This window comes from Apodemus sylvaticus, chromosome 22, assembly GCF_947179515.1.
Source record: "Apodemus sylvaticus chromosome 22, mApoSyl1.1, whole genome shotgun sequence".
Taxonomy (NCBI): Eukaryota; Metazoa; Chordata; class Mammalia; order Rodentia; family Muridae; genus Apodemus; species Apodemus sylvaticus.
The window spans coordinates 55831314-55855354 of record NC_067493.1 but is presented as its reverse complement, the minus strand read 5'-3'; the positions used below and the strand labels follow the sequence as shown (position 1 = coordinate 55855354).

Here is a 24041-nt window from a genome sequence, read left to right as displayed (position 1 = left end):
ACTGCCCAGAGAGCTTGAGGCTAGCCTGGGCTACATGAGACCTCATCTAGAATAAAACAGGGAAAAAAAACCCCAAAACCAAAAAAAGGAGGACAGGTAAGAGGGAGAAGAGGAAGAGGGGAGAGGAAGAGAAGGGAGGGAGGGGGGACAGAGAGGGGGAGAATGGGGTGATGGAGGCACGTGCCTAAGGCAGTGCCTAATGAATTAGCATTCCCATTTAATTAACAAATGCAATCTCATCTCCAGCCAGCATGAAGAAAGTTACTCTAAAACAAAATAATCCAAAGTGAGCATTCCCAGAAGCCTCTTTGCACACCAACAGTGTTCTGCACAGGAGGGTAGCTTAGGGCTTCCTCTAGTGCCCACTTAGCTTTGTTATCTTCAAGGGGTTGGGGTGGGGCTCTCTGGAGCTATTTGGATGTCCACTGTTTCTCTTGGTTTTTATTTTATGTGCATGAGTGTTCCGTCTGAATGTAACTGCACCATGTGCCTGCAGTGCCCACAGAGGCTGGAAGAGGGAGCCAAGTCCCCTGGAGCTGGAGTTACAGTCAGGTTGTGAGCCAGCATGTGGGTGCTGGGAACTGAACCCAGGTTCTCTGATAGAGCAGCCAGTGCTTTTAACCACTGAGCCATCTCTCCAGCCTCCTTGGCTTTTCTTTATGAGTTATAAAATGACTCCTCTGGGGTTTCTCGTTCCTTTTTGAGGTCATTTAGGAAGCTTGAATCTCTAGACATTTGTGAGTTCTGTTGTCAGTTTGCCGGCACATACATTTCCATGGTGTTCACATGTTTGATCCACTCCTTTGCCTGTGGAGTCTGTAGTGATGTCCCCTGTTGACTTTTGATTGGTCACCTGCATACCCCTCCACACACTTGTGTTTCTAAGGTGTTTCCCAGCCTTGCTGGTCTTCCCTGAGAGGCAGATTTTCTTGCATTTCTTATCTCTGTTCTCTGAGTGTTTTAACTTGTTCTGATCACTTCCTCTCGTCTGTCTGCTTCAGGTTCAGTTTGCTGCCCCGCCCCCTCCCTCCCTGGTTCCTAAGATAGAAGGTTAAGTTGTTGATTTGACATCTTTTACTGTTTTACTTTATAGGTACAAAACCTGGACCTACCTATGTATGAATAATGTATATATTTATGTATGCATATATGCATGTGTAATGTACGTATGTGTATTCATTTTATATGATTGTGAGTACCTGCATGAGTTGATGTGCACTGTGTGTATGTCTGGCCATCTCAGAGATCAAATGAGGGTAGCAGACCCCCTGGAACTGGAGTCACAGGCCACAGTGAACTGCCTGATGTGGGTACTGGGGACAGCAAGTGCTCTTAACCACTGAGCCATCTCTCCAGCCTCTGGATTGTAAGACAATGCTATGATAAATTTTAATAGTTCCTATTTTGTTTACGGCTTCGGCGCCTGTTCCTTGTAAACGCTATAGCTGCAATTATTTCCGAGAATGACGATAGATGAGGTGGTAGTAAAAGTAGTAAAGTCACTTCCGGGACTCCTGGATCCACCAGACTACAGTTCCCAGACGCCTTTGCAGCCACGTGTGGTCACATGACCATTTCTGGCCAGTGGGGTATGAGAAGTAATGGATGCTATTTGCAGGCCTGGGACCGGGAGGAAATTGGTAGGTTCCCTCTGGCTTCTCAGGCGACCATGAGTGGCAGGGGATGGCGGGGTCACAAGCGTTTCATGTGAAGAAGGAGGTACATCCACTGACACGGCTCGCGAGTGAGAAATAAACCCAGTGTTTCCAGGGAACAAGAGAGCAGGGACTGTGTTCCTGGGATTCACAGGAAGGCGGCTGAAAGGACTACACAGGAGGGGGAGGGGGTGTTCAGTGAAATAATTTTGGCTCAGCCACCGTTTCACCCAATTTGACCTTAAACTATTTTCTCCCAAACTGGCTCACGGAAGCACTCCGGGGACTTCAGAAGCAGACGTGGGCTCTTCTCCCAGAGATGCAGATCTGGAGCTGAGCCTAGAAGCCAGTCGGCCCCGCAGCTCCCCAGGAACCAGCAGGCCCACGCTGTGCCCGTGGGAGGCTGAGAGAGTACTCTGGCTTATCTATTTAAGGTTTTATTACACTGCAATCAATTTCTAGGAACTCATTCTCAAAATCAAAATGCCGGGTGGGTGGGGTGGGGGGTAACAGGAGGGCATGCGCTAGTGCTGCTGCTGCAGCGGCACGACCAGAAAAGGATTCTTTTAAAAAGAGCTAAAAGACCTGGCGGTGGTGGCTCACGCCTGTAATCCCAGCACTCTGGGAGGCAGAGGCAAGCAGATTTCTGAGTTCGAGGCCAGCCTGGTCTACAGAGTGAGTTCCAGGACAGCCAGGGCTATACAGAGAAACCCTGTCTCAAAAAAACTAAAATAAAAAACAAAACAAAACAAAACAAAACAAAACAAAAAAAAAAAAAAAGCTAAAAGGAAGCCAGGCCTGGTGCAGGTTGGCAAATCCAACTCCAACACTAGGGAGGCTGCCGTAGGAGGGTGGTGAGCTCAAGGGCAGCCTGGGCCATCTAGTGAGAGCTCCTTCCCAACTCAAGCCACAATAAATCAGAAGAGGGGGGGGGAGTGAGAATTCTGTCAGCAGGAATTAAAATAAACTGTGGGCCTCATGAGGATACAAATATATTCCTATTACTCTATAGCTGTAAACAAGAGACCAAAGATATGATACCATAACTTTTAGAAACTGTGTATATATAATAAACACAGAAATATATAAGATCTATATAACGCACAGGCATAAATATCTCTACATATGTATCGAGTAAAAATCCTTAGGAACCATATATCACTTCTATGTCTGTCTGTCTGTCTGTCTGTCTGTCTTTTGACACAGGGTCTCCCTTTGTAGCTCTGGCTGTCTTGGAACTCACTGTGTACGTCAGGCTGGACTTGAACTCACAGAGATCTGCCTGCCTCTGCCTCCCGAGTACTGGGATTAAAGGTATGCGCCACCAGTGCCCACCTTCCCTCTTTATGTTTTCACAGATGACTAGCTGCTGTATGCTCCTGTGCCTTGGCTTCCGCACTACAGTGGGACATGCGGAACTGTGAGCTAAAATAAGCCCTTACACCTTTAAGTTGCTTATGCAGGGTTATGACTACAACAGGAGGGAAACTTTGTAGCACATAAATTCACACAACTTTGTAGCTATAGATACAGCCACAGGAGATAAACTTTGTTGCATATAAATCCATGCAGCTTTGTGGCTATAGATACAGAAACAAAGACAAGGGTGGATACAGGCAAGTGACCCACTGGGCTCAGGCAAGTGCCCAGGCTGTAGCCTGAGCCAGACAGACAAGGTCAGAGCAGGTGCCAAGGCCACAGCCTACATGCACCCCAAGGTAGGCATGAACTTGGTCCAACACATAATCAGTAGCTTAATCAGACCATTATGCTGTGTAACTTAGGCTATCCTGGATCTTGCACAGTGGCTTAGGCTCGCCTCAAACCACAATCCTTCCGCTTCAGCTCTGTGAACTCTGAAATGACAGGTATGTGCCACCATGTCTAGCTGAGCTGTCCCTTCTCTTCAAGGTTGAATAGCCTTGTCCCTAACGCTTGGGCCCTGAAGGATTTCAGACTTAGATTTTCTTGCAAGTTTGAATATCTGAATGTGTGTGTGTGTGAGAGAGAGAGAGAGAGAGAGAGAGAAAGAGAGAGAGTTGCATTTGTATGGGTCAGTTCTAAGTCCATGTGTTTAACATACATTTATTCACATGGCCTGCAGTCACTTTATATGGTATTTTTAGTGCATGGTATGTTTGTGACCTGTCACGTGAGGTCAGGTATGGGATTTCGGGTTTGGGATTGGGATGCTGTACCTATGCGTGTATCCCGACTCCTTCATCCTTTCATCTGGATGGGGCTCAAGTCCGCTGTGGGTCTCTGGACTTGACCTCCATGTTCAGACAGGCACGCCTACCTGGAGCCCCATGAGTCTAACCTGACAAGATGGCCTCCCTCCGCTCTGCCCTCTGGCGAACAAGCCCAGCTCACCGTGCTGTCCTGGATGTATTGCTCCCAGATGCTGGCTGTCAACCCTTGCCCAGCATCGCAGGGCAGGTCTGGAGACACGATCATGTGATTGACCAGTGCCGACAGGTGGGTCCTCACGGTGGACAGGTGTCTGCAGTAGGCGAGCCCTGGCCAGGGAGGGAAGGCAGGCTTCATCTTCTGCCCACCGCACTTCACCAAGTCTCTCCAGGGAACTCCACAGGGCTATCCTGTCACCCACCTCTATCTTTAGGAACTCTCAACCCAGAAAATTCTCACTGTCCCCTTTCAGACAAGGAAAGCAAGTTGGGGATGCTGTCGCTGGGTGTCCTGACAACTAAACCTAAGGGAAGTTTTGTTCTTGGACAGACACCACCTTCCACTACTTGAAGCCATTTAATAGATGCTCTGTGGGCAGAGAAGGGACAGGGAGGTAGGAGGAACTAAGGGACTTCCTTCTGGGACTTCTGGGCTCACTCTGGGACTGCTTCCCAGCCATCTAGAGAGAACAGTGGCCAGATGTGGGCAGAATGGCCAGATGTGGGCAGAATCCCTGCAGGATGGAGAAGGGAATGCCTGGGAGGTGCCGAGCACTCTGCTTGCTCTCCAAGCTAACCCTGTCCCCTCAAAGGGGTGCTTGCCACAGGCACCTTCATCTACTTTGTCCTGGGCACTGGGAGCATGCCTGTCACACAAGGCACTCTATAAATGCTTCTTGAAGATGATAGCAGGAATGGAGACCTGTACTCACATCCGTAGAAGGCTCTGGAAAGGATCTGGTACTTCATGTTATCACAGAGCAGTTTCAGGGGAGCCCTGCAGGAGACGTGGGGAACAGAGAGATACACACAGCTCAGCTGCTCTGCAAACGAATCACCCACGCTCCACCCAGCAGATCAAAGTCAGCTGTCAGGGCTGAGGGAGGCTGCTGTGGCCCTGTCCCCCCACACTCCTTCTCTGTCACAAGTTTCTGTTGGGGGTTGGGGGCACACCACTTCATAACTTGTGTCGCCCATGGCTTGGATGCTCTGAATGATCCCCTAGTTCCTGAACCAGGCTGAGATGACTGGCTGAGAAGCTGTCATGTGACCCAGCCTGGGCCAATGAAAATCAGCCCTGGGATTTTTGGTGTCTCTACCTGGACGCATGCTCCTTTCTTGCTTAAGTTTCTAAGATAGTGGGATATATAGGGTTGCTGGAAGTCTTGGCCATCACCAGGGTGGGCCAGCCCAAGAACACAGCAGCATAAAGGTGCTGGCTCGGCCCACATCTGGAGACCAGGAGAGTCGTTCCTGTTCTGAACATCTGGATTCAACCAGGCTTAAAGCCACTGTGCACCCCGAACTTCTCAATCATGTGAGCACATCTTTCTTTTCCTATTTTCTTTTACTGTTTTTTTTTTTTTTAAATAGGGTTTATTAAATAGCCCAGGCTAGCCTGGGACCCACAGTTCCTCTCTTGGGTGCTGGAAATCACTAGCCTTCTCCATCACACAAATTCATTCTTAACCTTGACTCCCACCCCAACCAATTTGAAGGGAGTAGCCTGTAGGTTTGGCCCCGTGATCTGCACAGCAGGCCGAGCTCAGAGCTGCTGCTCCCTGCTCAGTGCTTCTCGGGCGTGGAAACCCTGAGCAATGCCCAGTACTGCCCTCTGGGGAGATGGGGTGTGAGCTCCTACAGAGCTCAGACTGGGAAACTCTGTGTGTATCTATCTTGAGGCTACCCCAGGAATACCGGACAAACCCAGGAAGCTTGAGAATGGAGCACGGCTAAAGTCCTGGGGAGGACTGCTGATGTCCCAGGGGTGATCGTCCCACTTCCTGCCCTTAGGCTGTGATATAGCCACTCCTCAGGCTTGCAACTCTGCAAGGAGGTGAGCACCTCGTTGACAGAGGTATGAAAGTAGATGCTCTGAGGGCGGACACTGGGCAAAGTTCTCAGTGGTCCACGGTGACCACGTTCTATTTCCTTGTAATGTTTCATGCAGGAGCACACAGAACGCATGGCTGTCATTAAGTGATACCCCTGGCTCCTGGTGCATGCTGGACCTGCCTTCCTGTGAGTGGGACCATGGAGTTGAAAAGTAGAAATACCACTGCCTCTGATACTGTGGCCTAGTGACATCCGAGATGGACGTCCGTTAGAAAGCGGGCCCATGGCAGCCTCACACACACAGGACGCTCCAGCATTTGCTATAAAAAACCATTGTCTCAGGACTGTATGTTGCTGCAGCAGAACGTTATCCGGATGGACACGTGCAAGGCAACTCCAGGGGCCAGTTCCACATGAAGCCATGATTTAAACCTACCTCCATTCTCCATTTAAACCTCCCCAAACTCAGGAAGAGGCAAGAGATGGACAGCCAGGGGCCTTTGGTTTGTGGTTCAAGCTCCTCCCTGAAGGAGGAGCCTAAGCCCCGCCTACCTCTCATGGTTACAGCCATTGGTTGAGCTGCCGTCAGCTGAGCCGCTCTGTGAACAGGAAGAGCAGGAGGATTTCCGAGGACTGGGTTGCCATAGGGAGGGAAGGTTGTTCATGGAGACATCCATTAGGTCCTGGGGCACTGTGGTGGGTAGTGGATGGAAACGGGCTCAGTGAGAACCTTGGTTAAACCAAGGTGTATTACAGAAACCTCGCCCCAAAGCAAGCAGCACTCCCAAAGCTGGCTCAGGGACAGGGAGGATCTGAGTGTGACAGTCCCAAAGTGCCCAACCACAATCTGACGTCGTCCCTGAGTCCACCTGATCCAGTGAAAGCCACCACCAAGATTCAGGGGCTCTGACTGCGGAGCAGAGTTGGAAGGCCAGCCAAAGAGGGGAAAAGAGAGGTGTGAGCGCAGAGCTGGAAGACAGGCTTATCCCAGTGCAAGGAACCTCACCTCGCCATGTCCCCATTCAGTTCTGTTCGCAGGAAGGTGGCATTAGGGAAAGGGGACCCACTGGACACTTCCGGGGAATGGCTGGGGGCCATAGACATAGACCTCCACAGGAGCTTGTGTGGTCGTGGGGGGGTGGGGTGCTCACCCCAACACACAGAGTTCCAGCGCTAGGGAATCTAGGAAAGGTAGCAGCGCTGTTCACAGTTCTGAGCTAGAAATCGCTTTCAAAAGCTGGCTCAGGTGGGGAGCTCCCTACAAGCCATGTGCCTGTAGACAAAACCCCCAAATGCACCCAGCTTTTCATTACAGATTCTCTCTGTGCATGGTGTACATTCCAGGGGTTGTCTCAGGCTGCCAGGCACAGTGGCAGACACAGTGGCTGAGCCCTCTTGTTGGCCCAAGACCTGGCTTCCTTTTGCTGTTTTCCAGTCAAGGATGTTAACCATGCCCAGCTTATAGGCTGTCTAGAGTGAGACTGGATTTGGCCCTGGCTGGGGTTTGCTGGCCCCCGCGCTAGGACATTAGACAGGTGGATATTTTCTCACCTGCTGTGACTTCTTAGGACAACTGCTCTCTCACAGGTTCTTCTGAGCCCCGAGCGGGAAGGAGACACATGTCCCCTTTGTCATCAGAGCTCAGCGGCTGACTGGGCCACCGTAGCCCACTAGCCACACTGGCTATAGAATGAGCTCTTGCACCTGCTGACTGGCTCCACACTTCCTCCTCTCACAGACTCATCACTGAGCTGGCCAGAAATCGCCCTGATTCTCAGCCTGTCTCAGGGAGGTAGAGGGCGGGCAACCATGCACTAATGAGTCACAGAACCTAATGGCTGCCTTCTGCGGAATGGAGTGGGTACTGGGGACACAGGGCTATCTTTTTCAGGATGGGGTGGGTACTGGGGACACAGGACTGCCTTCTGTGGGGTGGGGCAGATACTGGGGACACAGGGCTGCTCACTGGCCTCCATCTCCCTTGGGAACAAGACTCAAATGGCAACATGGCTGAGGTGTTACCCATGGAAGGGGAACCAGACATTACTGGGGGGCTGCTCCTTCATACTCCTTGTGGGGATGGTGAGGCACCCTCTGGGTTTTGCCCACTGGCCCTTGGCCACCACTAGCACGGACTGGCCCGCAGCAAGCATCATCCAGGCAGGACCAATGGACACGGGCCGGGGGCTGCCCAAGAGGTCAAGGGCAACTTGAGACAGAAAACAAAAAGAATCAGTGAGGGGGGCGCCAAGGTGGGAGGGACTGAGGCCAGAGAAACCAGTTCTCCAGGGTTCTACCTCATTCCTGCCCTGCTCCACACAGCTCCCACATATGTCCTGTTGACGAAAGACTGGCACGTGTACAGTGCCCACCCTGGGCCAGGCTCTAGACCAGTCCTCATTTTGCGGCACAGAGACTCAGAACGGCAATCCTCCTGCCTCAGCCTCCTGAATGTTAGATGACAGGTGTCCATCACACCTGGCTCAATCCAGTCACACACACACAAACACACACACACACAGAGACACGCGCACGCATGTGTGTGTATGTGTACATGTGTGTACATATGTGTTTGTGCAGGTGCACACAGATATGTGGATGTCTGTACATGTTTGTGGGGGACAGAGGTCAGCCTCAAGTGTTGTTTTCCATTACCATGTATTTTGGCTTTTGAGACAGTGTCTCACTGGCCCAGAACTTGGCAAGCAGTGCAAAGTAGCTGGCTAGTGCCTGACTCTGACTCTCTAGCACTTGGGTAACAAGTGCCTGCCACTAATTATACCATGCCTGGCTTTGTGTGCGAGTGCGTGAGTGTGCATGTGTGTGTGTGTGTGTGTGCGCGCATGTTTGTGTGTGTGCGCGTGTGTGTGACGATGTATGCACAAGAGTGTTGATCTCTGAAGTATGGTTGCACGTGCAGAGGCCAGAGCAAGATCTGGAGTGCTTTCTTCTATTGAAGGTCTCTCTCTAAATCAAAGGCTCGTCTTGGCTGATTAGCCAGGAACACGGGGGCTTTGCCCGTCTCTGACCCCCAGTGCTGGGGTTACAGGCCTAGGCAATCATGCTCAGCTTTTAGAACTTGAATGCAGATCCTTGTGCTTGCATTGACTCCTCATAACTCAAAGTCAGGTGCTGACAAGAGACACCGCACGGCAGCTAGCACGTGCCTGCTCTCTGTACGCTGAATGCCTGTAGCAGACCCTAGAAACAGCCCATTTCACCCACGAGGAAAAATAAGGCCAGGGAGGGATAGAAAGAAACCAGCCCATGTCAAACCAGGGTCCCAGAGCCCAGGCCACTGTCATGGTTACTGCCCCCTCCTGCCCAATGGAGTCTTTACTAGCCGAATAAGGGGTGGCTATTGGTTCTCATTTTGGGGGAGGTAGAAGGCACCAGGGGACTTAAGTTTCTGGGTGTCCTTTGCTGGCCCCAGAACCCAGGCCTGCTGCCTCCCAAGGGTAACTTCTGGAGTGGTTCTCAGGAGGAGCCGGTGAGCTCAGGGTGCAGGGCTGCTTACCGAATTCAGACTGCGTGCCCGGGTAGATGATGCGGAACACGTAATCCGTGGCTTCATCATCCTCTTTGTCTGAAGACGTGGACTCAGAGGACCCCTGCGGGCTCCGCTTGCGCAACTTAGGAAATACCTTCCCCTGCAGGAGCACATCCCACGGCAAACCTTAGAAAGCCACCTGTCCCCATGCCTGGCCTCTCTGAGGGTCTCAGAGGGGAGCACTGGAGTCCCCAAGTCACAGTAGGGCCCACGGATACCCCACGGCTGGCATCCCCCAGCCTCCGTGAGCCCCCACAGCCGGCCCCTCACCTTTCCTCGCTGTGACCAAAGCGGCGGGTCCAGCTGCCCGTGCGGAAGCAGCCCATTCTCCAGACAGGAGAGGAACTGTAGCAGGTGCCCGCCCTTGGGGAAGCGGAAGGGCGGCCTCTGGATTCCATCCTGGCTCACCAGCACGACGGTCCCGCCGCTGTCCACTGCCACCATCAGAGAAGAGAGGATGGGCAGAATGTCACCACAAAGCGTGGTGCGGTCCCCGCTCTGCAAACAATGTGCCTTCACCCCCACAACCATACTGTGTATTAAAATTACTGTCTTACTGTAACACCAGAACATCCCTGTAGGGATTGGCTGTTCATTCCCTATTTTACAAGGGACAAAAACAAGGCTCAGAGAGGGTTTATGTCATCCCCAAGATCATACTGCTGCTAAGTTGCAAAGCCTGGATCAGAACCAAGGTCTGCCTTTTTTTAAAAATTTTTTAAGATTTATTTATTAATTATTTATTTATATGTAAGCACACTGTAGCTGTCTTCAGACACTCCAGAAGAGGGCATCCGAGCTCATTACAGATGGTTGTGAGCCACCATGTGGTTGCTGGGATTTGAACTCAGGACCTTCAGAAGAACAGTCAGTGTTCTTAACCGCTGCGCCATAGCTCCAGCCCAAGGTCTGCCTTCCTAAAGGGGATTAAAGCGTCGAGTTCCATGCCAAGACAAGTTCTGTGCACTCTGGATGGTCTTCTGGCTTTAAGGGACTATGGTGGTTATTGATCTCTAGTCTGCAGAGCACTGATTTCAGAGTCATAGAGGTCTATTTTCAAGTCCTCTCTCTATAGCCAACATTCTGCATTATTTCATATATGGGGCTGCAACGCCCCCCACCCAGCGCCCCCCACCCAGCCCCCGGTCCCCAATCACTGAGTGGCTGCAATGATTCAGAGCAGGCACACTCAGAGAAATATTGTCGTTTGCTTGAGGAGGAGCACCCGAGCGTCTCCTAATGTTAAGTTAATGGATGGGGTGTGGCGGGGAGCAGGGACAGAAAACCACAACGGACACCCAGCCGCCTGCTATCCCCACGGTCCCTACCTTGTTGGTGGCAGTGCAGGTAAACGATCTCCTCTAAGCGGATGGTCACGGCGTAGTCCCAGTAGACACTGGAGGGGGAAGTGGGAGAGACTGTGGGAAGCCAGAGCCACCTCTGCCTTCTCACCAAGACCCACTTGTCCCAGCATCTGTGTCCCAAGCCTGCCCAGTCATCCTCCCCGTCCTTTGATCCTACCACCACAAGCTGCTGAGTAAACCCCCTTTTCCCTTCTACACGGTCATCAGAGCCCAACTCTGCCAAGTCTCTAACCTAGGAGTCTGGGATAATCACCTGACCCAGGCTGGCCAATCATAACTCCCGGATGATCACCTGACCCAGGTTGGCCAATCATCACTGACCAGTCAAGGTGACTAAGGCAGGATTGGCACCGTGACTCAAGGTACCTAAGAGACGGGATAGCCTTAGCTAGGATAGCCCAGAGAGAGCTCCTTGCTGCCCAGGGACGTTCAGAACCATGCAAGGCCTGTCTGAGCACAGGGTGGGCAGGCAGGAAAGCAGAGAAAGAGACAATGATAGCTTCAGGAACCCTGGGTCTAGCCTGAGGTCTCCCCTGGGTTCTTTGAATCATTGGTCAAAAAGGTCCAGTCGTTTGAGCCTGGCTTTTTGTACCTGGAAGTTAAATATCGGTACTAACTCAGAGCTCAGTGCAGCTGTGGGCAGAAGTCAGAGTGGCCTCGCCCAGCTCTGACCTTACATGGGCCAATAGTGTGATTTGAGGAGCCTCAGTTTCCCCATATGTAAAATGAGGGCACTAATATCCCCAGCTATAAAATGGGGGTGCTAAAAAAGATCTCCACTGTAGTGTTTCTATGAGGATTTAATAGAATTATTCATCTGAAGGACTTGACTCATAGCCCCTCACACAGTCAGCTCGGAATAGAATACAGTGCTTGTGATATGGTCGCTCTGAGTACTGACTTAGTATGTACTTCTAGCTCAGGGCCCACCACTAACTGAAGTAAGTTATTCCCCTATCAAAACAGCATGTGAGGGGCTACGTGGGAATGTAGGTTTTGTGGGAGTCTAGGAATGCAACCAAGATAGACCCTGTACCAGGAAGCAGCCCCATCACACAGGCCCCCAGCCCTGGGCAGATCCACCCCAGTCCCACCAAGGCACCACAATGCCAGCCGGGACGGAGCACATGGGTGTGGTCCAGGCCCATCCAGCCCAGCACCCCCAGCTTCCCATGTGACCTTCTTTTCTCTTCTGTGCCTACCCTCATTTCCCTCAGGTCCTTCCTGAAAGAAACTCAGTCCTTTCGTGACACCCACTCTTGGGAGAACCCAGAGTAACACAGGCATCATGCTAGTAGCTGCGACCCACTTCTGACACCTTCTGTGATGGGCTCCACTAAGTACAGCTTGGGAAACTGAAGCTGGGGGGGGCGGGGAAATATGGAAGTGACGTCAATGGGGAGGGGGCGGGACTAGTTCTTAGTCCAATGTGTCCTCATGGCTTGCTGAGGCGCCATTTACAGGCTCGGTATTTGCCATCCTTACCTTACCCTTAAAGATAGGCCTGGGAGCACACTTACAGATTCTTTAAATTACATTTTTATTTAGAGAGAGAGAGAGAGAGAGAGAGAGAGAGAGAGCGCATGCGCGCGCGCGCTTGTGCACGCACGTGCCATGTTGAATGACTATAGGTCAGAGGGCAATAGAAAGAGGAGCCAGTTCTCTCCTTCCACCTGATGGGGACCAGGAATAGAACTCAGGCTTCGAGGAACTGAGCCATCTCACTGGCCCCTGAGAAGAAACGGATGGATGTGAGCAGCTAACCACGCCTACTCCCGAGGCCCTGCCACCTGTTTGCAGGTGCTCCCAAGGCTGGCATTCTTTATGAGGCCACAGCAGCAGGGAGGCCGGACCCAGTAACCATGACAACCGGGTCACACACCAGGCAAGGCTGTCTGGCCCTGAAGAGAGCATCTCCGTGTGTAGGAGAGTAGAAGGACTCAGGGCGCATTCAACTGAAGTTCTCTTACCTCTTCTCGTAGTCCAGGTCCCCCACAGACCCGTTCATTAGCTGATTGGGTGTCCACTTCAAGGTCATGACATCAGCTGTCTGGTGCAGAGACAGGTACCCTGGCACGGCCTCCATGTCATCCCTCTGCAGAGAGACGAGATCTCAGGTCTGGCCATGCTGCTGGACTCTGGTGGACACAGGCCCGAGCCTTGCCTCAAGGATGCAGAATCAGAATCAAAGGGTCGGGTTGTTTTTGGAAACCTCTCAGAAGCCTATCAACACCCAGCGGAGAGAGCGTGGAAAACCACCTGCCGTCCACCCCATAGATATTACCCAGAATCCCCCTCCCCAAGCACCTCCCACCATACTTCCACCCAGCAGCCCGACCCTCTGCCTGTCCAGAATCTACCCACCCACTTCCCATTATTCCAAGTCAGTGGGTGGGCAAGAAAATGTTCCTGTCTCTCTTCCAGGAAGACACCCTGCGCACTGCTGAGCCGCAGTGTTATCCATCCACGGTTGGGGATGTCTGGGCACCCATGGCATCTCACAGCTGTGAAGCGGCTGTTAATGGCCTGATCGCCCACAGGCTCAGTCAATCACTCCCTCAGTTGAGCTTGGGCAAGGCTGTTATTTTGCAGGGAGGACACACGAGAGAGGCCCGTGATTCAGCTTTGAAAGGCAAAGCTATTGTGACTTGGACTTGAGAACAGGGTGACAGTCCATTACTCATCTCTCCAGGTCACCCAGTCCCAGATCCCCTTGGAAAGCAGAGACACCATGCACCATGGGCTTTGGACCTTCACTGGAGAAGACCATGAACAGTCTGTACTTCATGGAACTGCTGGGACAGAGGTCACCAAACTTTTTGTGTCAAGGGACTGACAGGAAGTACTTTGGGTTTTGTGAGCCATATATGGTTTAGGCAACAACTCGCTTCTGCAGCCAGAGCCTGGCACAGTCCTGTTTGTTTCAATATCTTGATGACTCATATTCTAGTCTCTCTTCTCTTCTCTTCTCTTCTCTTCTCTTCTCCTCCTTCTTCTCTCTCTGTTTCTGTCTCTGTCTGTCTTTTTGTTTCTCTCTCTGTCTCTGTCTGTCTGCCTCTGTCTCTCTCTCCACCCCCACAGATGGAACCGTGACCATGCTGTCTTCTACTCCTAAGCTGGATCCCGGTTCTTAGCATTCGAAGCTTCTAGTTGGTCATTTGAAAACTGGCTACATCTTAAGCTCATTACTTCCTAAATCTAAGCTATTAATCAGGGCCTTGTGCCCCTCTGGGGTGCAGGAATGGCAGCCCACAGGGTAAAATGACATGCTGAGGGCCAGCTAACCATTAAGGCTGTGGTCACAGAGCTGGGACTGCTTCCCGCTTCCTTTCAGCTGCACCAGAACGCCACACCGACTGTGACCCAATGACAGAAGACAGCAGAGGACGGCGCCCCTCAGGGCAGGGGCTGCTTAGGTCTCATGCTCCACCCTTGTGCCCAGCCAGTCATAGGAGCACAGAGGCAACCAACCACTCACAGAAGCAGCTGTTGTGGGGGCAAAGCCCAATCCCGCCCCTTGTTCAGGCTCAGCGCTGCCGTTTCCACAGTTAGTGTATGTCACAGCAAGCACTGGCCAGGTGTCACTGAGGAAGAGGATCACCTTCCCAATACCACACTTCTGCCACACAGAGCATCTGGGTAAATGTTTGCTGAGTGACAGCAAGAGAGCATAGCCAGGCAGACGGCCTGGGACGGGACTGTAGGAACAGACGGGAAAAGAAGTGCACAGCCAGGTGGGTGGACCGAAAGTGGAATCGCTATTCACACAAATAGACCAACAAGATGCAGGGATGTGGAGAACGGAGGAACTGATGGGCAGGGCAGCCAGCTAGAGATACTGCCATATGCCCTTATATAGAGATGTATGTGTGGATAGATGAGTGTATGTGTGCATGTCTGTGCAAGTGGATAGATGATGAAGGGAGGGATGGAGGGAGGGATGGATGGGTGGGTGGGTGGGTGAATGGAAGGGTGGATGAGTAGATGGATGGATGGGTGGGTGGATGGAAGGATAGGTGGGGGGATTGATGGATGGGTGGGTAGATGCATGGATGGATGGACAGGTGGGTGGATGGGTGGATGGATGGATAGATGGATGGGTTGGTGGATGGATGGGTGCGTGGATGATGGGTGGATGGATGGGTGGGAGAGTGGATGCAGACACCGCTGGGTCAATGAAGCAACACGCAGAGGTGGCTGGATGGGGGGATGGTTATACTAATAAATGAATTGATGTATAGATGGAGTTGCCGGTGAATATATGAATGAACAGATGGGTGTGTAGGTACATAAATAAAGAGGTAGGTGAACTGCTGAATAAACAGACCTCCCTGCCCCCATAACCTGTACTCAAACCCTCAGAGTGTGACCTAGGCACACCGGAACTCACTGGCTGAACCAGAACATTGTTCTTTCCGTAGAGGAGGGTAGCCCTGGAATTCTGGTGCAGAGATTCTACATAGTCCCGGGCAGAGATAGATGGCCGGTCGTCCATGCTGCCGCTGGAATGCCTTTTCTGGATCTGGTATCAGCACAGAGAGAGAGAGAGAGAGAGAGAGAGAGAGAGAGAGAGAGAGAGAGAGGAAAAGAGAGACAGACAGAGACAGGTATGAGGCAGTGACCATCAGGACTCCCACCCTCTTCCCTGCCTGCCCCAAGGCCAAGTCCAGACCCCACCTGAGGCCCTCACACTGCCCACCCATCTCACACAGAGTGCGGGCCGCTTGGTGGGCGAATCCTGTCTCAGATGTGAGCTGTGGATCCGGTGTCTCTGAACCAGCTCGTCGGCAGAGGGGTCAGTCCAGAAGTGATCTGCAGTCTTCATCTTGGTATACTCCAGGGCACACGGCCCCACTGTGGAGCAAACAGGGCTGGGAACCTGAAGTCCCCAGAAGTGCCCCCACCCAACTGCCTCGGAATGGCTCCTCAGAGTGCAAGACACCACAGCACAGACAGGTCCTGAGCCCCAAGAACAAAGGACCAAATGCGATCCGCACCCCACCTCTTACCCAACAAAGAAGCCAGAATGGGTCCGTCCACTGGGTCCATCAAGAGCGCCTCCTTCTCGTAGTATTTACTATTGGGAGAAAACGACATGCAGGTCTGCATGGCGAACGCCAGAGGGCGCACGGGGCGGACGAGGCTCGCCGGGCCGAGAGCAACAGCTGCATCTCATAGGCTGAACAAAGCAATGACTTTGGAACTCACGGGCGCCAGCTCACCATACAACCGCGAGGAGTTTAGGAAAGCAAAGGAGTCAGAAGTCAGGCTCTTAGACAACGCTGTCCCGTTACCAAGGCAAGAAAACGCTGTCTAGCTAAGCTAACAAACTGCTCCACACCGACAGGTCAAAACGAATGCCCGTCTGAAGTCTGGCCTTGATAGACGTGTGATGTCGTCAACGCAATGCTCATGCTAAAAGTCTGGGGATCCACTTGTTTGCTAGCGATGCGGTGGAATGATTTCCCAGGTCCTTGAAAACTCGTCTAACACATAAATACCAACAGATTACTCTGGAAGGGTCTAGCCTCATTGTGTATTCTCAACAAACCGTGACTAGCTAGATTCATCTCTACATCTTCTCTGTAAACCACTCCGTGCTCTTAGCCAGAGAAATCACCAAGATACAGAGAGGGAGACTGACTGTCCTGCCGTCAAGCAGCTATCAAGTAGAGGAGATTGCAGAAGGACGGAATCCAACATGCCTCCATCTTGCCCTGAACGCGAATCCCCTGTTTGCACATCGCTCTTCAGTACCCGGATCTCTCCAGCTTCCAAGCTAGCTGGCTCAGGGTCAAACGTGCAGAAAGCTTTTGTTTAAGCCTCTCAAACCTCAGGGGGAAAAAAAAGTTTATTCTCGAGGGTGAGGTTCCGAGCGTGGCCAGAGGGTGGCGGCAGAGCGCAAGCGTCGGTCCCTCACCTGCTGTTTTCCACCAGGTAGTGGACGATTTTGTCCAGGACCCTCTCGAACAGGGCGGTGCGGATCCACAGGTGCTTGATGGCCAGCGGGGACAGGTTGGGCAGCTTCGGCAGCTTCCGCACGTTCTCCTGCAGGCCCTGGATCTGGTTTCGCCTTTAAGGCCGGCGGGAGGAGAGAATACACTCAGGAGAGAGAGGCTCTTCAGGACCACAACTCAGCTGAGTGTGGAGGTACCGGGGCGGGGGTGTGACGGAGGTGAGAGGGCGTTGGCGCTTACAGAGCTGGGGGGGGGGGTGAGCTGAGCGGTAACAAGGGCGGGCAGAGGGGAAAGTGTGTGTCAAGGCTCTGGGGTGGAAAAGACTGGTGTGTCTGAGGAGCAGAGAGGAAGGCAAAGGGAGAGGGGGACGGAGGGAGAAGGAGGGAGGGAGGGAGAGGTAGGGGAGGGGGACGAGGAGGGGACGAGGAGGGGAAGAGGAGGCGAGAAGAAGAGGGGGAGGGAAAAGGGAAGAGCGAGGAGAGGCAGGAGGTGTGGCTTTCGCCCGCTTGAGGGGTGGCCCCAGCCACGCCCCCACGCACACTCACGCCCCCCCAGGCTCGCCCCAGCTGTGCCCCATGCACGCTCACGGCCCCAGACTCACCCCAGCAGCACCCTCGTTCACTCTCACGCCCCCCAGGCTCGCTCCAGCTGTGCCCCGTGCACACCCACGCCCCCCAGGCTCGCCCCAGCTGTGCCCCGTGCACGCTCGCGGCCCCAGACTCACCCCAGCAGCACCCTCGTTCACTCGCACGCGCCCCAGGCTCGCCCAGCCGCGCCCCCGCGTACACTCACGCGCTCTCAATGAGTTGCTCCAGCTCCTGGACCTTGCGGCTCAGCTCCTCGGCGGGAGGGAAGCCTTTGCCCACCTTCATGAAGAGCGCGGCGATCTTGTTGCTTCGCAGGAAGCCGGCTGCCCTCCGCCGCAGCCCATGCAGCACGCAGGCCTCCACGGCCGCTGCGGGGACACAGTGGTCGGTAGCCGTCTTGTCTCTTGTGCACAGTCCCCAGCACCGAGAGCGGCAACGGTACAGAGAAACAGCACCCGTGCCCGCTTGTCAGGAGCGCCGAAGGAGTCAAGAGAGGCTGGCGGCTAACGCGCACACGCCCGGGGCCAGGATCGGCCATCTCTGCACATCCCGTCAGCCACCAGCCTGCCGTGTGGCTGTGGGCCATCACTCCCTCTCTTTCTGCCTTAACCTCCCCTCAGAAGAGCATGCACAGTGAGTAGTAACCTGTGGGTCATCAGCAGCCATTGTCATTGTCACGATTTCCATTTCCCTCACCATCACCTCCATTATCACCGTCGTCTATCACCACCATGTTCACCAGGCTCGCCATCACCACCATTACCCTCCATCACCCTCACTCCGGTCCTCGCCACACTCATCTATCACCATTGTCCAAGCTATATTTTGTGTCAACTTGACACAAGCTAGAATCGTGTGACAGGAGAAAGGTTCAATTGAGAAAAACCTGCATAAGACCCTGCTTCAGGGAGCCCTGTGGGGGTCTTGTCTCATTAGTGATTGACAGGGGGAGGCCCCACCCATTGTGGGTGGGGCCAGCCCACCATGGGTGGAGCCATCTCTGGGCTGGTGGTCCTGGATTCTATAGGAAAGCAAGCAGAGCAAACCATGGGGAACAAGCCAGTAAGCAGCGCCCTCCATGGCCTCTGCATCAGCTCCCGCCTCCAGGTTCCTGCCCTGCGTGGATTCCTGCCCCGACTCCAAGAAGAAATAACTCCCGCGCTGGGCGGTGGTGGTGCACACCTATAATTCCAGCACTTGGGAGGCAGAGGCAGGTAGATTTCTGAGTTCGAGGCCAGCCTGGTCTACAGAGTGAGTTCCAGGACAGCCAGGGCTACACAGAGAAACCATGTCTCGGAAAAAAAAAAACAAAAAAACAAAAACAAAAACAAAAAAACAACTCCCGCAAGTAGCTTTCGGCACTCTGTTTCTCACGGTAGTATAAAGCAGACTAGGACGTGCACTCAGCGTCGAAGGGGCTGAGGGAGGATGTGAACCCGGCTCCGTCTGCTACAAAGGATGAGGTTCCACTTCAACCCCATTCTGCACGCTCCACGTGCAGCCAGCGTCCCAGGGGCAGCACAGCCACATGGATGGAAATGGCAGACTGGCTGGGTGTCTGTGCTCAGGAATCTTCCCGAGGTCGTGATCATAGGAAGGGACCCTGCTGTGCGCTTCCGGTGAGACATTCTATGTGCTAACGTTCCAACGAGAGAGACGAGGGCTCCCGCTCGCTTCAAAACATCCACCGTGATCTGGAGGCCACCCGTCTCGAGCCTGAGGTCACCCACCGTGATCTGGAGGCCACCCGCCAGGGGTTGGAGGTGACTGAAGGCACAGGGACTCCCGAGCAGGGCCAGCTTGCAGAGGGGCCTGAGTCACACTTCTGATCCCAAGCCTTCCGTGCTCCAGTCTACTAAAGGTGAGTCTCAAGACACCTCAGAGGCTGCTAATTACCATACCCAATTATCTGCTACAGCGTCCTCTGTAGGCCAGGCTGGCCAGGAACCAATACATAGCTGAGGATGACCTAAAACTTGTAATTCTCCTGCCTCCACCACTGGAGTGCTAGGGTGGCCATGCCTGGCTGTGGATGGAATCTGGGGTGCTGAGCACTCGAGGGGAGCACGCTAGCAACCAAGCTGCACTCGAGGGGAGCACACTAGCCACCGAGCTGCATCCCCAGCCCTCAGAACCCTTACCCAGCCAGGCAGACGCAGATGGAGGAGATGGCTGGGGCTGTCCCCTGTGCCTCAGCGGGATGAGTCAGGGTAAAGCAAGCCTTCCACGGGACACGAGACACCCCCCCACACACACACACACAGTTCTGCATTTCCAAATCCACTTCTTCCTGCAGGGTGCCCTCGGGATCCCAAAATAACTTCAGAGTCACAAAGCCCAGGGTGACGTAAGAGCTGGCTCACAGGTACGCGCACGCCTCCTCTGCTGCAGCCCAAGCAGGAAGCTGCTCCCCACTGCCTCCACCAAGGCGGTCACCACTCACCACAGAAGGAGATGATGTGGCTGCTGTCCTCGTGGACAAACTTTCGGGTGACAGCTTCTTCCATGATCTGCTTCACCTGCGGGACACACAGGCGTGGGAGAGGCTGACTGGGTGGGGTGCTGCACCCAGGGACAGGGATTCCCCCACCAAAGTGTCTGCAGGCTGTCTGGGGTTTTTGTGTAACCCCTCTTCTTTCCACAGACCGACGGGCACACAGTGCCATTAATTTGCACGGAGGTCTGTCGCTTCTCCCAGAAGTCACACAAAATGCCCTACCCTGCACACAGTTGCCAGAATTGCTCCCTTCCCTTGCCCATTAGAGATCCTGCGAAGGGCTCAGCACTGGTCCAGCTCTGAGCTCTGATTCCTGTGGCATCCTGCCTGCATCTCCCCTCCAGAATACAAGACCCCCTGCTTGCCCTTGCATATTATGTGCTCAGTAAAGGTCCTGTGAGTGCATGAGTCTGTGTGAGTCTGAAGATACAGGAATTCGGTGGGCGGCATGAGGACAGTCAATTATGGGATTCAGGAAACCCGGGTTCAAGACCCCGAGAGGGACCCAGCAGGTTTGTGAGTGACCTTTGGGAAGTAGAGGCTCAGGAGAGTCCACCTGCCAGGGAGGGAGGGAGGGAGGGATGGAACGGACAGAGATGGGGTCCCAGCTTGGGGCACACCATGCTGAAAAACTCCAGAGAGGCAGGCAGGTTGCTCAGGGAAAGGACAGTTGGCCTCATGAACTGTACTTACCTCAGGGGCTGGAATGACCCCTGGCTTCCCTGGGTTTGCACCTCACTGTGCCCAGAGGCATTGTTGGATCCAGGCAAACCCTGTCTCTCTGAGCCTCAGTTTCCCCACCAAAAGGTGATCCAAAGGCCTATCCCAGAAATCCATCCCAGGACCTCTAACATAGGGCCACGTCCTGGAACCCCATGCAGAGGGTTGCCATTCCGCGCTCTTGCAAAACACCACACGCCTGCCTGACGGGGGTGCCCCCGAACCCTGCTGCCCCTCACCTCTTCCTGCAGCTCGCCTCCTGGAGGCACAGACAGGACAGAGCACCGCCCGCACTCTGTCACACAGCACTAAGTGCTCCGAGGCAGTATGGCCGCCGCAGCCCACCCTCCCGCGTCAGCACCAGCCATGTGGACAACTCCCGGCTCTGCCGCAAGCTACAGCAGCCTGCCTTCATCCGGAACTGTTCTCAATAGGAACCCTGCTGCAAGGCCCGTGAGATCACACTGTTTTACAGGTGCGACTAGGATTTGAACCCAGGGCCACTACACACGTGCTAGGCAAGCGTACACCACTGAGCCACGCCTCCAGCCAAATCTTTGATGAGCAGCGCAACGGAATGAAAGAAGACACTAGGAACAGGGGAAACTCAGCATACTGCTGCGACCCACTTACTACATGTGGGAGAACAGAACTGAGGAGAGATTATAGTGGAAAGTCATGGTGCCAGAAGGAAGACCTCACCTGACAGCTTATCTTTACGCCCCTGGGAATTAGCAAATAGGAAGGAATAAGCCCAGGAAGGAAGGAAATAATAAAGATATTCATCTTCAAAGATAAAATGAAGAAATTGGGCCAGTGGGATGGCTAAGTGGGTAAAGGTGATTGCTGCCAATCCTGGCCATGTGAATTCGATCCCTGGGACCCACATGGTGGAAGGAGAGAATGGACTTTCACAAGCTGTCCTTGACCTCGACATGCAGGCCAGCACACAATAAATAATGTAAAAAACAAAAATGTACATAAGTCAGAAATGAAAGCAAGTGGAGCTGGATCTGGCGGCCAGGCAGTAGCTTGCTAACTCTGTGTGAGCGTGACTGAGTACCGCTCTAGCTGGCTAATGCCCTCTGAATCTTGGCCCAGCCTTCCCACCCAGGTGGTCTAGCCTGGGATAGCCGAGGGGCTCTGCTAACTGGATGACACTGCTACAGTGCTGTGCTCCTGGCCCCTGCAGTGTCTAATCTATCTTAAGCAGGTAAGGCTCCACTGCCAATGTCCCTGTTCTTCAGAGGTGGCCATCTGCCTGTTCCCGCCAGAGCTGCCTGCCGGCGTGTGAAGACACCGGGTCCCATATGCTCTGTGTCCCCAAAGGAAGCCATGGGTCTCCTCAGGACATGTGGTAGATCCCCCAGATTTCTCTCAAGGCTCAGGACTTGGTTGGAACAAAGAACAGCCCTGGTGAGTTCTGTTACCAGACGCTGGGTGCCCTCAGCCACACCCGGCCCAACTTTTTAGAATGTCTCATGTCCTTCCGTTCTCTCTCCTGATATCTCTCTTGCACCCCAAACTCTCTGGCTGTGACAAGTCTGTTCACCTGGCCGGGTGCTGGGTTGTGTCCCACAGGAGGAGGGGAGACAGAGACACAGGGCAGTCCACAGAAGATACAAGAGAGAAATTGCATCTAGAAGCCAAGAGGAGAGGCCCAGACCTCGTCCTTCCTTCTCCGCCTCCAGAGCTGAGAGCCCATTTCTGTCGTGCATGGCGATCTGCCGGTGGGATTCTGCTACTGCAGTCCAAGCAAATGAAAGCACCCGCTGTCAGCATAGCGACACCAGGATCACATCCTCTTGTCTCTATCTTTGACTGAACCAATCAATGAGCCACTCAGCTCCCCAGCGGCCTCCTCTTCCAGGGCCTCCTCCTTCCCAGGTGGCCCAGCTCTGACATCTATGGGGTGTGAAATTTGGCACCTTTGTCCTCCTCTAAAGGGCCTTCCCAGCTCCCCTGAGGCATTCATGGAGGGACCACTCTCCTCTGAAGGCCTCAGCTCGCGCCCCTGCCCTTGGTGCTGAATTAATTCCCACCCGGAACTGCTTAGCAGCGCATCTACTGTGGGAACCACAGACAAGAGACACAGGAAACAACAGAGACCGCAAGACCCTGGGATCACAGCGGGGCATGAAGAGGAGCCTCCGTCTCTCAGTCAGCTGCTGCACACACACATGGAGAGTGAAGCGTGGAGATGGGGACAGACAGGTCATCCTGGGGGCTTCAGGTCCAAAGATCTGGGCCAGAGGAAAAGCCCAGGGAAGCACAGAGGCTCAGCTCAACTCTCGGCCCCTCCCTCAGCATTCACTTTCTGTGACCCAGGTTACGAGTGTTCACCAATACGGACAGTTCTCACCTGTGGTGGAACTGCATTGGAAAAAAGATGGCGGGGGTGGGGGGCGGGGTTCCACTTTTCTCAGCAGGAAGATGGGCGGGGGCTATGAGAGAAGGCATTGTCCAAGTTCCCTCAGGAAGAAAGGAGCCTTTTCTGAGGCTTGTCCCTGCACGGCTGCCCCCTCTGCCCTCTTCTCCCTCCTCTCCACACACCATCATATAGGCTGATCCCTGCTCTTCCCACACCTGCCTGATGTTCCCTGGTCCCCTAGACAACAACCTCTCTTTAAAGTTGGTTTCCTGCAAGTTGGGGCAAACCATCAGTTTCCTACTGGCACCCTGACCTGACTGGACACACCTGCTGTCTGCTGACAGAAACTCCAAGAGGTTGAGCCCCTTTCCTGAGGCTACACAGTATGGAAACCTGGGCTGTTGCATGGGTGGGTAAGGAGGTTGGCAGGGGAAGTGTAGTAGGAAGGGATGGGCACAGCTGAAACCCTCTCACCGGCGCTGGCCCAGTCTGGCTGGATGATTTCGCAGAAGTTAATGACCAGCTCACCCTGAGGCCAGAAAAGGAAATTAAAAAGGCTGGTGATGGGCACCAGGGTGGAAGCTCCCCTCCCACAGAAGGCCACCAAAGCCTGTGGAGGCGGGCGCTGGGCGCCGTCTTCAGCAGGAGGCAGGAGGCCGGGCCGCTGTAAGGGAGAGGAGCTCTCTGGACAGAGCAGGAGCAGAGCATTCTGGGTGGAGGGTTGGAGGCCGACTCCCAGGTGTGGCTCCAGACTCTATCAGCTCAGGGAATTCAGGTTAGGGTCACTGGGGGGCCAGGGGGTGTGGCCATAGGCTGTCATCCAGATGCTTAGGGCTTGTAGGATTTTCCAAGCTTCAGTCTAGAGCACCCGGGGTGATGGAGATGCCACCCTAGAGCCACACGGACACTGCCTGAGCTTGCTTGTTCCACTGTGCTCGCACCTCGGGGTGGCCTGCTGTGAGGTGGGGCCTACTGCTCCTCACTGCTGCCCCGGGGGCATGGGTGAAAGGGCTGACAGGGCACCCTCGGCACACAGTGGGCACTTTATCTTTGAGGTAGGGTCTCATGTAGCCCAGGCTGGCCTCAAACTTTCTAT

The 24041-nt window shown here is 53.8% G+C and overlaps 1 protein-coding gene and 1 long non-coding RNA gene across 5 annotated transcripts in view; one reads left to right on the top strand and one right to left on the bottom strand.

Moving 5' to 3' along the window:
* Sgsm1 (small G protein signaling modulator 1) overlaps positions 1 to 24041 on the bottom strand; it is a 68915-nt gene that overhangs the window by 28167 nt on the left and 16707 nt on the right. The window contains exons 3-16 of one of the 2 annotated variants that reach the window (XM_052168089.1): positions 19801 to 19876; positions 17563 to 17725; positions 16734 to 16886; positions 15823 to 15890; positions 15522 to 15667; positions 15204 to 15335; positions 12784 to 12908; positions 10778 to 10845; positions 9720 to 9883; positions 9417 to 9549; positions 7947 to 8108; positions 6452 to 6590; positions 4777 to 4841; positions 4029 to 4174 (exon numbers count right to left, since the gene is read on the bottom strand). In XM_052168089.1, coding sequence (XP_052024049.1) covers positions 4029 to 4174; positions 4777 to 4841; positions 6452 to 6590; positions 7947 to 8108; positions 9417 to 9549; positions 9720 to 9883; positions 10778 to 10845; positions 12784 to 12908; positions 15204 to 15335; positions 15522 to 15667; positions 15823 to 15890; positions 16734 to 16886; positions 17563 to 17725; positions 19801 to 19876 — 1740 coding nt within the window. The remainder of the gene's footprint in view (positions 1 to 4028; positions 4175 to 4776; positions 4842 to 6451; positions 6591 to 7946; positions 8109 to 9416; positions 9550 to 9719; positions 9884 to 10777; positions 10846 to 12783; positions 12909 to 15203; positions 15336 to 15521; positions 15668 to 15822; positions 15891 to 16733; positions 16887 to 17562; positions 17726 to 19800; positions 19877 to 24041) is intronic. The other variant, XM_052168088.1, reaches the window with a different exon arrangement.
* Positions 1119 to 6444, top strand: LOC127672746 (uncharacterized). Of its 3 annotated transcripts, none has more exons than XR_007975009.1 (4): positions 1119 to 1640; positions 3014 to 5381; positions 5746 to 5900; positions 6015 to 6444. It is a non-coding gene; the product is annotated as an uncharacterized LOC127672746 (long non-coding RNA). The 3 variants fall into 3 exon arrangements; XR_007975008.1 differs by lacking the exon at positions 1119 to 1640 and adding an exon at positions 1647 to 2089; XR_007975007.1 differs by lacking the exon at positions 1119 to 1640 and having other exon boundaries at positions 2417 to 3523; positions 3941 to 5381.